Source organism: Tympanuchus pallidicinctus, unplaced genomic scaffold (assembly GCF_026119805.1).
Source record: "Tympanuchus pallidicinctus isolate F22 unplaced genomic scaffold, pur_lepc_1.0 scaffold10, whole genome shotgun sequence".
NCBI classification, from domain to species: Eukaryota; Metazoa; Chordata; class Aves; order Galliformes; family Phasianidae; genus Tympanuchus; species Tympanuchus pallidicinctus.
The window spans coordinates 10,624,931-10,642,073 of record NW_026294619.1 but is presented as its reverse complement, the minus strand read 5'-3'; the positions used below and the strand labels follow the sequence as shown (position 1 = coordinate 10,642,073).

The 17,143-nt window shown below is 37.6% G+C and overlaps 1 protein-coding gene across 3 annotated transcripts in view; it reads right to left on the bottom strand.

Moving 5' to 3' along the window:
• EPHA3 (EPH receptor A3) overlaps positions 1 to 17,143 on the bottom strand; it is a 220,211-nt gene that overhangs the window by 17,254 nt on the left and 185,814 nt on the right. For all 3 annotated transcript variants that reach the window (XM_052704221.1, XM_052704229.1, XM_052704239.1), the window contains 4 exons: positions 16,073 to 16,134; positions 13,577 to 13,786; positions 3,451 to 3,600; positions 1,284 to 1,477 (listed from right to left, as the gene is read on the bottom strand). In XM_052704221.1, coding sequence (XP_052560181.1) covers positions 1,284 to 1,477; positions 3,451 to 3,600; positions 13,577 to 13,786; positions 16,073 to 16,134 — 616 coding nt within the window. The remainder of the gene's footprint in view (positions 1 to 1,283; positions 1,478 to 3,450; positions 3,601 to 13,576; positions 13,787 to 16,072; positions 16,135 to 17,143) is intronic.

Below are 17,143 nucleotides of genomic sequence, written 5' to 3'. Positions count from 1 at the left end.
CTGTGCAAGAAGACTTCTCTCAAGTATTTCTAACAGCAAAGCACGCTAGCAAGTCTTTCTTCTTCCTCCCACCTCTGCTTTCTTGCTGATGCCTTGGGAGTGGCAGCAGACAGTGGCCAGGACAGCCACATGAGCAACATGAGCAACACCACATACACAAAAAAGAAAGTGAGGTCCATGCAGCTTGCCTAGTGGCCCACAGCACTAGTGCAGCCCTCCTTGCTGCACTGCCTTATCTGTTTCTTTCTGTGCTTTCCTGCTAGACTGCAGCAGGGAGAAGAGGGCTGTGCCAGAAGCAAAGGTCTGGGAGGAGTGACTTGCCATCTTCATTTGCAAAGCTCACCTCATGGCAGAATGTGTACTCCTGCCCTGAAACAGCTCTTGGAGACCTGGGTGTGAAGAATCAGCATGGATTACCCCCTGAAAGTCTGCTTTGTGGATGGAGAATTCTTCATAAGCATTTGTGCTAAAAATAATTTCACATTTCTTCAGATCACTAAAGCAAAAGTATGATGTTCTGCGCATTATATAAACCAATTCACTTAAAGTCTACTAAACCAAAGATTTTATTTCACCACATCCATCTTAGGTGTCAACACACTCTTCACTTTCTCTCAATAATTCTTATTTCATCATAGAGATGTTCCAGAATGTGTTGAATAACCTGTATTATAAATGAATGTTTTTAATGCAGTTAGGTAACACTGCATGGGTTGGAAATAATTCCTAGGTAAGGCATATATCAAACAGCAAATGTAAGTGCATCTTTAAGACTGTGAGTCCTGCTGAAAGCAAAAAGGTTATTGATATGATTAAAGTAACTTGCCAGCACAGAGTACACTGTAAGAGTGTATGCTATGTGCTTGAGTCCAATTCTGAAAGATACTTAGCAACATGGCTAGCTGTGACCTATGAAATACTAACCATTTAAAGCAACATCCAAAGTTTAATGAGAAAAAAAGTAATATTACACAATGACCAAATCTTTCATCTCTGTCTCTCTCACAAATCTCTGCTCAGTCCTACTGTAGGTTTCATAACCATACTATACTAGCTTTGCAAAATTTGAATAATAGTGCATCGTTAACAAAAATTGCAGCAATGATAATGTTAAATAGTTCTCCTAAATGAACAGACAGAAAGCTCTCTGTCCTCTTTAAGACTGCAAATATTTGTGGTTAGAAAATGAAGATGTAGGTAAAGAAATGAAACAAATTCTAATTATGGACGAAAAAGAAATCAAAGACATTTAGTCACATGCAATGTAGGATCTAATATGTCACCTTGCTGCTGCATTGGTGATTATTTTCAGACTGCTGGGATTACGGATCAGCTTATCCAGGATGCTGACAATCTGCTCAAACTTGGGTCTGTTGTTTCTGTCTTTCTGCCAGCAGTCCAGCATCAGCTGATACAAGGCAGCTGGGCAGTCCATAGGAGGTGGCAAGCGATACCCTTCATCAACAGCCTTAATTACCTGCACAAGGATAAAAGTTTTTGAGAACTTGAAGGCACTTGCATCAATTTGTTTTTATCACTTATGTGAACCACATTAACATGGACATTCAATGTTTAAACAATTGTGTTTATTCACTAATTGTCTTGCAGTGCAATGCTCTTGGTTTATCTGCAAAGTAAACCAGGCAGTAAATTAGGCATGCAGAAAGGGCTGTGGGAGAGTTAAGATACAGTATATGACTTTGAGGAAGGTGAGAGTCTAAAAAGGATCTCCACAACTCACATTTGATTGAACTAGAACCATAAATAAAAGCTATATATTTAGCAAGCTGCCTACTTAAATATGCTAAAATGCAAAAGGTCTTGAATGTCACTTGTCTGACCATCCTTACAAACAGGTGTGTCCCATACTCTCCAGTGGATGCTGCATATGGCAGAAGACCAACCAACCTTGTCACAGGAGACTGCACTGGTAGGTAGAAGGTCATGTTGAGAAATGAGTCTGTAACTGATCTCATAGAGCCAGAAAATACTTTAAAAACTTTCCACAAGGTAACTCAATGCTTCTTCTATGAATCTTTTATCAGTTATTTAAATTCAAGCTCTTTTATAAGTTATTTAGATTCAAGGCCAATGAAATCAAAACCACCACATGACAGAATAAAATTTAGCCCAATATTAACACTTTCTAATATAAACTTTTCACAATGTATGATGCCTATTGATCAGTCCTACTATATATAAGTCAAAAAACCAACACGTAAGCAGAAAACAATAAAGGAATATTTTGTTATCCTCTCAGTTGTTTTTTTTTCTTTCTTTTTACTGAATCAGTTAGTAAAAAAACATGAAAAATCTGAGTTAGAGCAGGGATAATAAAAAAGTCCATAATTAAAGCAGCCAATATAAAGATATAGGTTAATATTTCTGTTTCTCATTTTACTGTGAACAGTTATTACAGAAAGGCATCCCACTAGTATATCAGCCTATGTAACACAATTAATTAAACTTCATCAACAATTGAAGTCTTCATGACTAATTAAAAGATATACATAGCTTGCTTCAGACTTGTATTCCACAGGTACTAATTTGAAAGGAAAACTTTTGTTCTGGTTTTTCTTTTTTTTTCTTATTTAGTATGAAGTAGCATTAGCAAAGTATGTCTCCAGCTATGTTACTGACATTCTTGAGTCTAGCACTAAAAATATAATCCTTTGGGAAAATCTATGTGCATTAATGATTGTATATCAGAAGATTTGGTTCATATCTCCCATGGAATAAAACTAGGATTCTTATGGCAACAACAATAAAGAATCACACACACACACACAAAATATATCAACAATCTTGCTTGGGAAATACTATTCCTCTTCTTAAGAAATACTGGGAGAGATACATTAATCATTTGGATTACAGACTTGGATAGTTTACTGGTGCTGCAAAGAAGCCTGCATTTGAAGTCTTCTAATAAAATCACTCTACTACTCTACTTTATCCTTTAATTACTTCCAGAAATATTTTGGTTTCACTACACTTTTAGTAGAAATACTGTATTTCTATTTTTCACAAGCTTCAAGAGCAACTTGTTCTGCATATTTGACATTTACTGAAAGCTTCTATGCGGTATTATAGAAGTGGAACCAAAGAGCATCAACAGAAATTCAGGAGACTTTTCTAATTAATAAGTCAAGGAATATAAAAGACAATGATATCACTGTAGTGAAACTGTTTGAATCATCCTAAAGAAAATCAACAGAGTGATAAGATTCTCTAGTATGCTCCTTCAGAAGTCCAAAATACCCAACTAAAAATATATAAGCCTTTTGTTAAGCTCATCAGAACTTATTCCTGAGAGATGGAGAAATTTTCACTTCTACATCTTCTTCAATGACAACGTCAAAAACTCAGAGCCACCTGGTTTCATTATGCTTCACTTACTTTCACATTCTGATCCTCTGTTTGAGAACAGAACTCAGATAACAGCATACTTACATCCTGGTTGGACATCTCCCAGTACGGCCTCTCTCCATAAGACATCACCTCCCAGAGCACAATCCCATAACTCCACGCATCACTGGCTGATGTGAACTTCCGATATGCTATGGCTTCTGGTGATGTCCATCGGATGGGAATCTTGCCCCCCTAACAGTAGAAGTAAACAACAACAAGAAAAATGGCTCTACCGCAATGAATAGAATTTTATTTTATTTTTTATGATTGATTGCTTTAAAGTAATCTCTAAGATTAACATTTTATCTGTGCAAAACGATCTGGATTTGGCTTCCAATGTGACATTTCAAGTGAACTCCCTTTTAGCACGAAACCTGCAGAAAAGACTCCATGTTTTCTAAGACAGTTAAGAAAATGAAGGGGCCCCACATTTGCTGTGTTTCACTAACCCAAGCCTCCAGTTGCAGAAGGTTCTACACACAGATTACCCTCACCAAGCCAGAAGACAGACACAGATAAAGATTTGGATGGGGTTGTTTGTGCAGAAAGGAGAGCAAAAATATCTGGGGAAGTGGTTTTAAACATTCTTTTACAGTCACAAGAGAAGCAAGCCATCTTTAAATGATTTAAACATGAAAAGAATGAAAGCTGTTGTTATAATTAATATCGTAATTCTGGGAACCACTCTCTCTGATTACGGTCACCATTTGGTGCCATAGGTTGGATTAGTAAAATGCACACAAGAAGCCTCAGGGTGAGTTTCTGCAATATGAAAATTAGAGAGAAGAGTCAGTTTCTAATAGTGCCAGCTATGTCAGAGGACTTTCAGACTCTGATTCGTGGATCACATGTGAGAAAAGAAACTCTACATGACAGCAGTGCAAAATTTCCTATTTAAGGTAGGTCTGGACTGAATACAATATTTGACTACAACAGACAGTTCCAAACTGTTTCCAGTTCCAGGGATATTTTCTTAATATTTCACCCTAGACTGTAACCATTTAACACACGTCTGAAACCCCCATTACACTGCAGTCTGCTCATATACCTAGCTTCACAATCACCTGTGTGGGAAGGGGGTGCTATTATTCCCACTGAATAACCAGCAAGAATGAAAGCATAAAAATAATATCTGTGTACCTGCACTCAAGGCAGACATAAACTCATCAGCTTTAGTTTAACCAGCTTAGTTAGCAGTAGAAATGTGGACATTAAGTGTTCATTAGAAACCTAAAGACAGCTCATTTGGGCACCTAAGTGTCTGCGATTTCTGCACAAATTAGCTTAAATGTAGTCAACAGAGGTCAACAGTTTACTCAGTCTGCAATTCAGAACTATAAAATGTCACCAAATATTTCTTAGAAGCTTGGTAAAGGTCAGAGATGCGATCTAATATGGCATAGAGATCTGTATGGATCTCAACCTATTCAAAAGACTCCTTACCTTTACCTTAGCCAAAAAGCAAACCTTAATTTCATACATAACCCTTACAATTAGGTAAAGACTGAATTTCCACATTACTGGTGGACCAGTAAATAGGACACAGTAATTACATACGGGCATTTCAAACCACTCTTCATTACAGAAGCCAGATTGGAGATCCTGATGTCTCTCTGTTTCAGACCTCAAAATCTATAATAAAATGTGCTTTAGTCAAGAAAAGTACATTCTATTTTCTATTCGTTATATGTTATTTGTAATTCCCAGTGCTGCTGCACTGAGAGTGTAAAAATGATTTTGTTTTCCTCATACTCTATTGAGAAACAACACTATGTGCATTTTACAAAGGTCCCGAATCCCTCAGTGAGCCCAAAGCACAGCTAAGAAATGAGTAAAGCTCTCTCATATTATGGTACTTAAACAACAAATTCATTTGCCTTTTATGATTCAGAGGTGACAAAGATCTCTATTCAACTTTTTCAGTCTTTTTTCTTTATGTACTAGTAGATGACTTTGTTTTCCTCTGTTCCCACATCTTACCCTATAAGGAATGTGAGTACTATGGAGAAAGTCAACCTGATCTAGTGGGCAAGCCTGCCCGCAGCAGGAGGCTTGGAAGTAGATGATCATTAAGATCCCTTCCAACCAAAGCCATCCTATGATTCTATGATCCTAATTTTAAAGGAATAAAACTTCACCATCACAAATAGAAACAGTTTCCCAAGCCACTCATCCCACTGGCTTAGAAATCATCTGCAAATCTCAGCAGACTCAGAGCACAGCAGAAAGGCTGCACAAGCAGTAGGTCATACAGGAAAACATCAACACTGGTGCTTGGTTGGAAAGGAACAGTGATGCTCTTTTACTTACGTTGGCATAATGGCTAGTTATGCAAAACATCAAAGTGTCACTTTGGGGTACTCAGAATTCTACTCTCTCAACATTTGAATTTCCATGGATGGTTTCAGTCTCACTTTCTACAATTTTGTGTTAAAATGTGAACCCTCCCTGCTGATTCTTAGAGAAATAATTTTCAGATGTCACATGGAAAAATGTGTTCGTAGCTAGAACATAGGAACTTTATGCAATGAAGGCAAATATCATGTTTGATAGAAGGTCTTTAACATTTAAAAGAAATGTATACAACTATTACAATTCATACAGTTGGAGAAAATAATTTACACTAACTGATGCTAATTAGTCTCCAAGCATTTTGGGACAGTTTTAATGATGGGTAAGAAAGATTATTATATCAATGTTTATGTATCAATTGGTTTTAATGAAAAGTACACTGACCCTATACTCTATTATAAGGAATTACATTTTCTTTGCTAAGTCTTAACTATAATTCACTACAAATCTACAGACACATGCAGCATTTCCATAAACAAGAGTAAAACAAGGAGAGTGTTAAAATGTAGCTAAAAAAGAAATAAACTGTCACTAGCAGACTACAATTTTGCTATTCCGCTCCACGATTTGTCATAAAAATGTCAATCTTTGTTTAAAGGAGGACTGATGACTTATTTCATGAATAATTCAGGAGCAAGAATAGGAAACAAGTTCTAGTAAGTACGTTTTATATATAGAAGTGTTTAAACATAAAAACAATTCTTCCCAAAGGACTATGCAGCATGTACATTTTCACAGATGTTCAAGTATCAATATATGTAGGAAATCTGAAGATTCATAACAACCTAAATGAATGCTTTTCTATCACTGTTACCTTTGAAAATGTTAAGGCTTACTGTGATTTAAAAAAGTCTATACTGTAATTCCAAAAGCAGGTGATCACTCTGAACTAAAAAATCCCTTCTCAACTTTTCTCCATCATTTTAAAGAATTACATGTATTTTTTAGACATTCATCACCTCCTCAGTTTTTCTTCTTTGTCTGGGTTGTAGCTATCTTACATGAATTATCTTTGCACAAATTAAACTAAACACATTCTCATAAACCACAGACTTGGAGCTAGGAAAACTAGACTCCTCTACTTCTTTCCATATTTAAAATTAATGTAATGATTCTTAACTTCCAAACTGTTGTGATAATAGTACTAAGAAATCCTACTCATATTTTTTTTTGCTATGTATTGTATGCTCAATAGGCATTCATACAACTTAGCCTTCTTTATTTGATATTGCTTAATAGTTTCATAGAGCAAGTCATACCTGACAATGGGGCTACAGTATTGGTGGATAAGGGAAGAGGTACTGTTGTCATCTACCTGAACTTATGCAAAGCAATTGATACTGTCCCACATTATATAGTTGTATAGCATATACTTTATATACTATACTATAAAATGAAGACATGGATTTGATGGGTGGACTAGTTGGCAGACAAAGAATTGACTTGATGGTTGCACTCAAAAAATTGCACTCATTGTGCACAATGGCTCGATACCCATATGGAGACCAATGACAGGTTATGTTCTTCAGCCAGTATTGAGGCCAGTATTATGACAGGGACAGTGGGATAGAGTGCACCCTCAGCAAGTACTAAGCTGAGTGATGTGGCTGACATGCTGGAGGAAAGGGATACCATCCAGAGGGGTCTTGATGGGCTTGAGAGGAGGGCCCATGCAAACCTCATAACATGGCCAATAGCAAGATAATGCACCTGGTATAGGGCTATCCCAAATATAAATACAGGCTAGGTGATGAGTGGATGGAGAGTAGCTCTGTCGAGAAGGACTTGGGTGGATGAAAAGCTTTATGTGAGTGAGCAGTGTGTTCTTGCAGCTCCAAAAGCTGACTGTATCCCAGGCTGCATTAAAGAAGTGGAGGTTGCAAGTAGAAGATGATCTTCCCTCTCTTCTCCAGTCTTGTGAGACTTCACCTGCATTTCCGCATCCACCCTTGCTGCCCCCAAAATAGATCTGTTGGAGAGAGTCCAGAGGAGGTCCAGGAAGATTATCAGAGGGCTAGAGCACCTCTCCTATGAAGAAAAACTGAGAAAGTTGGGGTTATCTAGCCTAAAGAAGAGAAGACTCTGAATAGGCTTTACATTTTTCCAAGCATCTTTCTGAGACTTAAAGGGGACCTACAGGAAAGATGGGGAGGGAATCATTATCAGGAAGCATAGTGATAGGACAAGGAGTAACATTTTTAAGCCAAAAGGGTATGGTTAGGTTAGATAGTAGGAAAAATTCTTTACTATGGAGTGGTGAGGCACTGGAAAAGGTTGCCTAGAGAAGCTGTGGAAGTCCCTTCTCTGGAAGTGCTTTGAAAGGTCTACCTACTCTACTGGAAGGTGTCTCTGTCCATTATAGGGGATTTGGAACTAGATGTTTTTTAAGGTTCCTTCCAAAACAAATTATTTTGGGATTCTATGATATCTCTGTTGCTTATTATCCAGAGCAAAATCTGAAGGTCTAGTATTATTAGCTCCTATCCTTTAGAATTAGGATTGTTGGGAAGCATACAACTTAGAATACAAATGAGCAACAAAACAAAACAAACAACAACAAAAAACCCCAGCTCCACCATCACAGATATGCCAAGGAAAACACGTTCATCCAAATTTGTTTGACACAGGCTTATAAAAAGGAATTTACATGTGCATACATAATTAATTAGTGGTAATAGGTTTACTGATTATTTTCTGAAGATAAACAGAAATTTCTTATATTTTTTGTCATCGTCTCCCTTTAAGCACATGCTTAGTGTGAGGTTAGATAAGCTCCCTTAATTTGAGAAGGAAGAAAGCCTTAGCATTAGAGATGGTCAGACTTTGTTATTGCAGATTCAAATCCCTGGCAGCCCAGGTCAGAGAGACTCTCTCAGGGTTTGAAATTAGGAAGCCAGCAGCAACTGAAGGTTTTATTCGCTCTAGATGGAACTGTGATTCCTACAGTATCTGGCTGTTCATTCTAATTCATCTCAAGCCAACAAAGTCCCCATTTTATTTCTCATGAGCCTGGTGCAAGGCGCCTGGTTTCCAGGCCTTCGTACTCCTTCCAGCATTGTGATTTATCACTTGTACAGGATGACTGTCACAGGCCACTCAGCCACAAGCGTGGGGAGAGCAAAATCAAGAATAATTGGATCTAACAGGAAAATTAGAACAACATTGCAGGAAAACCTGAAGGTAAAAGACTGGAATTAATTCATTACCTTAGGACTTGGATTAATTCAGGGACACCTTAGTGGGGCATAGCAAGATGGTCTCATGTGAGTGAGATGAGCCTGGTTAACACCTTAAAATTATACAGCCTTTCTGCTTCAGCCCTTAATAATGAATATTTTATCTTGAATCTACCTCCTTCTCAAGTGATAATGGAGTGCCAGTTCTGTTCTATACACTTATCAGGCAAGATAATTTGTCATTGTTTTGTTTTTTTTTTTCTTTTTTTTTTTTGACAGACCCTTTGGAGGACTAAGTCTGTATTACTGTCTTTTTGTATACCAAGGAAACGCAGGACAGATATTTCCTGTCAAGCAGCAGTTGCAACAATGTGCAGTGAAAGAATTGTTCTCAGCAGAGAGAACATGCCAAGGAGTGGTGCCTCACTGTGTCCACTCTACTCTGACACAGTTATATGGGGACATATAATCAGGACACTTACCACCAAAGCACAGTGCTTTTGGAGTGATGCAGATTTAAGGAGAAGTCAGTTATGCATGCAAATATAGGAACTGGATACACTGAAATGCTATGAACACCACTGATATGTCCAAGGACAAACTTAAACAGTCTATACTCATCTACTGATTACCCAAATACTATACACCTGAGAGACATAATTACAGTCCTTCTACATGTGTGATGGTTTAAATTTAACTTCAGTTCATACTGTTCCACCAACTTGTCATTCGGACATCTAAAAATAATAAGAATAGAAAAGCTCAATTTGACAATGAAAACTTTAATATAGCCTTGGCCTTTCAATTAAAATCAAATAGGTGTAGAGTGCATAGATAATTACAGTACATCCCCTCCAGCACAGTTAGTGGATTTGCTGCAGATGCTGGCTTCTGCTTCTGTAAGCAGGAAAACCTCAGGCTACTTAGGGCTTTCTGTGGTATGAAGGCAGTGACGGTAACTCAGAAGCTAAAATATGATCCTGTCAGGTAGGAAAGTTTTCTTATTAATCCCAGTTCTCTATATTTCATATCTTGGAATCATAGGATCGTAGAATGGCTTAAGTTGGAATGGACCTCAGAGATCATCTAGTTCCAACTCTCTTGCAAGATGATCTTTCCCTGTGCTTCAGAGCACTTGTACAATAGTGCAAATATAGTATAGATTATGTATTGAAAAATGACAAATTATATCACTTAGGCAAAAACATCACACACAGCTTCTGAGAACAGAACAACATAACATTCATCCAGTTAGTGTATTATGAAAGCTTGAATGGCTGACTGGGTTTTTTTTTTTGGTGTATGCCAATCCAGAATTGCAATAATGAATTAAAACAATGTAACTGTTCTCAGGCTTTGAATTTTACAGGTGGAAAATAGGAGTGGAAGAAGTGAAAGAGAAGTGCAATGAAGCTGTGAAGCACAAGTCTTATGAGGTGCAGCTGAGGGAGCTGGGATTGTTCAATCCGGAGGAAGGAAGGCTCAGGAGAGACCTTATTGCTCTCTGCAACTGCCTGAAAGGAGGCTGTGGTGAGGTGGGGTAGGCCTCTTTTCCCACGTAACTGTGATAGGATGAGAGGGAATGGCCATAAAGTTGCTCCAGAGGAGGTGTAAGTTGGCTATTAGGAAACATTTCTTCTCTGAAAGAGTGATCAGGCACTGGAATGGCTGCTCAGGGAAGTGATGAAGTCACTGTCCCTGGAGGTGTTCGAGACATCTAGGTGTGATACTAAGGAACATGGTTTAGCGGGCAGTATCCATGGTAGGTGGATGGTTGGACTAGATGATCTTAGAGATCTTTTCTAACTTCATTGATTATGTAATTCTGTGAAACATGTAAAAGATTTATTTCCTCATGTATCTCTATACATTTGCTTGCTACTTCTGATATTAAGCAGAAAACCAGGAGTGTGATTCATCCTCAATGTTTGAGAATTTGGAAATTGGCTATAACTTGCTTTTGTTTTGCTCTTTTCTAAGATGCTATTAAGTAGTTGCCATCCTTTAGCCATAAAGGCATTTTATTGTTTGTTCTGATGTCATTATTTTAAAAACTATTTTGTCATGGTTTTGTCATAAATGCTCTAGGAGCAGACCTTGTGCCGATACAAGGCAGCTGCACTGTGAACTACCCACCCTTCTGCCAGTTGCTCACAGAACAGTGTCACAGAGAGCTTGGGGAAGTGCTCAGGAGTGCACCAGGAGGTATGACAGGAACAGTCCGGGTCTTAAATACAGTGAAGCTGTATATCCACTGAGGGGAAATGCACTCTGTGGAATGCTTTCACACTCATGGTCCTCAGTTGTTTAAGCTGGGGCCCAACCATGCAAATGCCCAAACTATCTGGTTCTGTGTACAAAATTCACTTCAAAGGAAACTCGAGCAGAGAGACAAACAGCAAACGCCCTTGTCCTTTTCTCAGAATCAATATGTGGCTGAGTTACATTCAGTGACTGTTTTTGAAGGAAATTCAATTGTCCTAGGTTGTATTTGAAGGTTTTAATTATCTGAGCATCTCCTTGCAGAAGTTTGCAAATACACCATAAATGCCAGATGGAGTTTACAGAACACGAATATACTTCTCAAAATAGTTTCTTTCCATCACACTTCATTATCTAAATGTAAATAGGAAGTTAGATTTAGAAAATAGGTGGCAAAAGGAGAAGAAGAAAATAATTTCAATGCTGCACTTGGTCACAGACTATTTAGATGCGATGCTGGCTGGAAACACTGATGCTGAGCATCCTGGTTTGTCCTAGCCCACCTGGGGATATAAGCCATTTATGTGTTCCCCATCTACACCAAAATCCACCTCAGTTATAAAGCTCTATGATATGCAGCATGCTGGGGATGTGCTTGTTTTTTTCTTCTGCCTTTACAAATTTTTCGAATAAGTTAACAAGGACTCAAAAAGGTCTTCAGGTCTTAATGTGAGTACCCCAAATGCCCTTACTAAATTATATTAAACTATCCATTTGCATGCCAGGTAAATTTTGGAACATGAGAGCTTACCTTTGAAGCCTGGCAAAGGCATGTGTCTTGAGGATAAGTTGTACTAGGGATGGGAGGAGTCCTCATCATGGAGATATTAACAGACAGGGTATGTGTAGGAAACAAGAGAGATATCTTATGCGTGCTGGGAATTTGCTGTATAAGTCTTTGAGTGTAATGTTTAAATAGCCAGAAGGAGAACAGCAAGAACGATTAGGTTTGGAAAAAATGTTTAGAAAAGAAAAAAATGGAGGGATATGTGTGAAGAGTGAAGAAACTTCAATGCATGTGAGTGGCTGCTTTCAAGAGGAGACTGAATATCTGCCACTAGTCATTGGTGAAAGAACAGAGGTTAACTGCCTCAGTTGCAAAGCATACATACTGGGGGATGTCATTTGACAAGGCAACAGGCCTCTATGATTGAACTACAGGTGATTATCTTTTAAGGAACTCTTCCATTATATTAATATTTAACTATGAATGCGTCTATACTAAACATGAAAATTGCTTTCTCCTATTAGTGTCTCTTTATATTAACCATGAGAGAGATCTCTGCAGACAGTTCCTAAAGCAGCATGTATTGCACACTTCTACCAGCATGCAACACTTTGTCAGAAGTCAGAGAAAGCACAAAAGGGTCAAGTAAAGAACAATGTCCTTATATATGATAAATGGTAAAAGTATGATTGATAATTTTACATACTAATATGTATATATACATATTTATATGTATATGAATGTATGTGTAAGAAAACAGCTAGGATACCTTTATTTGTTTTTCAATTAAACTACCACAATAATTGCTTGTTCCTGTCAGTGATCAAGAATGAAGGAAACCCTAGAAAACCCATATCAAAATTCTGCTGATACATTCTACTCCAATTTGTTTTGTACAGTGAAGAGAAAATGGCTGCTAGGCTTCATTATAAATTTTTCTTGAGTACGATACCCTGTGAGCAGCTCTATATCAGACAAAACCTTCTCTATCTCAGATGGAACAAAACAGTTAGAAGTAAGTCTAACTGACATCATTATGTCTCTACCACCTTGTGTATACAATATAAGAAAAAAGCACAGGATCTTTTAAAGAAGACTGCTTTTTAATTTTACTGAAGTATTTTCTCAGTTAGAGCTACAGCAGCAAGTATGAATGATGTGCCCTTTATACAACAGCGATCTCAGCTCCAATCAAGACATAAAGAGCACCATACTGTAAGGTATAAAAACATAAAGATAAAAAGATTTTTTTATTTCTGAGTGTTGTTTTTTTTAAAAAAAAACTGTGTAAGAGTTGAATAACCAGTGTGACAAAACCTTCATGCATCAAGTCTTACATCACTATGTACCAAACTACGTTAGGCCCTAGTTGTGGTATTCATTCCTTGATATATACAGCAAAAAGAAACCTAGCCATGAATTTTTCATACTGCAAGGAAATTAATCTACCAACAGGATGTTTTCTTGCCTTTTGTCTTTTCTGAGACTTAAGTAAAAACAAAGCTGTGATGAGCTTATCGTTTCTTGAACACCTGCGGCTAAGGAAGATTGGAGAGCCTCTGCAGCAAAGAACATAAGCTTCAGGGACTTCCTCAGCTTTCAGACCAACTTTATCATAACAAACAGTGTAATTTTAAAAGGAAAAACTCACCCTTGTTGTGTAAGCAGCTTCTGGATCATCTTCCAATACGCGGGAAAGACCAAAATCTGAGACTTTGCACACCAAGTTACTATTGATGAGTATGTTACGAGCAGCTAGATCACGGTGGACGTAACCCATATCTGACAAATATTTCATGCCAGATGCAATCCCACGAAGCATGCCTACTAGCTGAATGACTGTGAACTGGGCATCGTGTTTCTGGAAAACATTTGAAATGTCATTTCAGAGATTGTTAGTGCACCTCCACATATAAGATTTTGATTAAGATTCTGGAAATTCCTTAGGCAAAGAGCTCATTAGTCAGAGATCAAAAGTTAAATGCCACACATGGCACTACTTTGATCTGTAGAGAATAATCTGCCCATCAGCTGAGAGAAAAGAGACAGATTTTCCATTCAGATAAAAATTCAGTTTCCCTCTTCTTGTTCAAATCAGATTTTTAATTTCCTTTATGGGCCCTGTATAAAAGTGGCAAATAAATCTAAGTTGTGCATGCCCCTGAGTCTGGAGTGTCAAGAAATTAGAGAAACAGATGTCTAGCTTCACTGAAAGGGAACTGGTAGTGAAAATCCCCACCTTACCCAATAGGCTAATGAGTTTTCTATTATGTAAGTATTATTTTTTTAGCTGCAACAAATGTTGTCCCGATTCAGTGCGTTTCAAATGCCTCCCAGATTAGAACTCATTTCTTCAAATTTTCCTCAAGTTCATGAATACAAAATCGCTCAAGCACACTGTGGCCTAGAAAATGATAGTTGTATAGATTTCTAATTGTCTACTTCTAGACACATGTTTTAAATCTCTCAGCTCTTACTAATGCCATTTGTTAACACTGAGCTTTGATATTGATATACAGATACGTAGACAACAGGATAACAGTATGTCCTACAACAGCTCTCAAATGAATCCCCTAGTGCCATAAATGTATCATCATGGGCAGCTCTCCAGCTCTTCCTGCTGCTTCTTCCAGAACTTTATTAAATACACTGGAGTTGGCTCTGCCATGTGTGATGAGCTCACACAAATTAGCCTGACTGTAGTCATTTCATTTCTGATTAATATACTTAGGGGCAACATTAACGCTGTAAACATTAGATTAAGATATGGCACAGAGGATGCTTAAAGAGCCTCTCGGAATTCCCTTTCATGAAGGAATTTATTATTATTATTAAAGCCTCTTGGCAGTTCCCTGCTATAAAACCTTCTTTAACTAGAGCCTACTGGGAGGGCATCTATGTAGACCCTAGAAAAGATTTAGCTAGAAATCACAAGAAAGTTTCTAACTATGACAGGAATGAGATCCTGAGATAGCCTTCCAATGGCAATAAGAAAGGCAAGATAACTTCCTGTAAGAAGCATTTGTAAAATGGGATATATGACCTGGGTTGCTTGTGATATGAGTCAAAATGTTCTTATTCTATGTTTCCATGCAACCACACTAGAAGAAAAAAATAAATAAAAAATCACACCCAAATGAACGAACAAGCTAAACAACTGTTTTCTACAGCCAGAAAATATTTTTCTTTCCTCAGAGCTTTCTTCAAGGATTTCAAGCCTATACAAAATATATATCTCTCGGTACAGGTATATTTCATTCAGATACAGTGACACATTATTTATATGTATTTTACATGCTTCAATGGACATCATAACATATACAGCACATATTGAAACTAAGGTTGACAATTTGCTCCCTTTAGGGGTTAAACGTCTAGTTGAGTGTTATGAATTTGGGGGATAATGTCATTCAACCGTGGTAGAACCAAAGCAGTCTCCCAGACAACAGCTGAGTTCACCCTAACAAATTAAAATTAAACTAGTGTTTCCCCTCAGATGGAATTTCATTTCTGCTATACTTCTTGTTTTGCCACATGTAAATCTTGGTGACACAGGGAGTGTTCAAATTTTTTTAGGCTCGCTACCAACTTTGACTGAAAACAAAGATAAATCAACAGCAGTTGAACAGCAGTATGTCTAAGCTTGGGGAAAGAAAACAGGCTAATAAAGTTTGCTAGCAAAAGATTTCAAACACCCTCACGTAAGGGCTATTCCCTAAACTTTTAACATTTAGGGAAATGGCTCTTGGCTCACCATTACTAGTTTACCAACAGTGTTTCCACAAATCTGTTTGCTTTGGAAATCACTTGCAAGATATACAGGCTGCCAACCAACAAGCACAACTGTATTACAGTGTTAGCTTTGCCCCAAGAAAAACAATTTTTATTTAAATGTGCCAGAATTATTTTTATTTAATAGACATGACATGCAAATAATACGAAAAATGTTTCACGTCTTTTTGGAATAATAGTGGCAGGCAGCAAGATGTCAAAATGCAACATCCTTGCAGATCATAATGAAGACAATCAGTGTAAATAATGAAGTATTAAGGATGCTCATGATGTATCAGAGTAGAGTGATTACAAATTCATAACAAGCTCAGAACAAGAGCTGGTCATGCCCAATGTAATGATCTATTGCACTCACCCGTAAGAAGCTGTCCAATGAACCATTTTCCATGTATTCAGTAACAATCATAACTGGTTTACCTGCAAATACATTACAGTGGTCAGGCATTTAAAATGACTACAGAATGACTGGTAAAAAACAGGCATTTCAGACCCATCCAAATCTACCAAATCCCAAGGAAGATCTTAGTGTTAAAATAGAAAGCAAAAAGATACATGCAAAAAAACCACTGCGCCTACAATACAACTGTTTGCAACAACATCAACAGAAACAGAGTTCCTTTGCTAAAACCTGGTATGATTTTTAGCAGGTGACGCATCCTGTATTTTCAGCATACTGTGCCTTGTCCAGCAGGTGAGCCAAACAGTTGCATTTATGCAGCTGTGCTCTGCCAGGCACATATCCTGATGTTTCTTCCTGAAGGGAACTGGGCATGGGCTACAGAAGAGTCACAGCTTGTCGCCTGAGGTGTCTGCTCTGCACAACAGAGGGGTGAGGGCTCTGCTGCAGTGGCACAGCCAACATGTTCCTGATGTGGAGGTACCTGAGAGCAGCAGCACGCTACCTTTAGTATTACTCCTGCACCATTGGAAAGCCTCTCGTGTATGAAAATTCATCTGGGCAGATTCAGACCAGTTTGTGAAACTGTTCTTTTTACATGAAGGTATTCTGTAACATAACTGAGGTATTATATACGACTTTGACATGCTGAAGAGAAATTAATACAGAAATGAATGTGATTACGGCAAAGTTTCCAAAAGTCACTGCCCTGGTAATATTTCACCACCATATGCAGTTTGTTATTTCATAATATTTTTTAAAGCTTTGTTTATTTTCTCTTTGTGGTAGAGAGAAAGGTGGGTACGAATATGGAATTATTTAAGGAGATAAACTGTTATTTCACATATAATACAGAAAGGCTTCTGATCATAAAAGCATGAAAAAAGCCTTCATATGGTATAGCTGGTGATAATTCTTTTAAATGAACTTTTAAAAATGAAGCTTTTAAAATTGAGCAGGATTAATTTTGAAGATATATCTGCTATAATCAAAATCCAGAAAGCCACGAGAAAAGCAAAGCAAATTTTA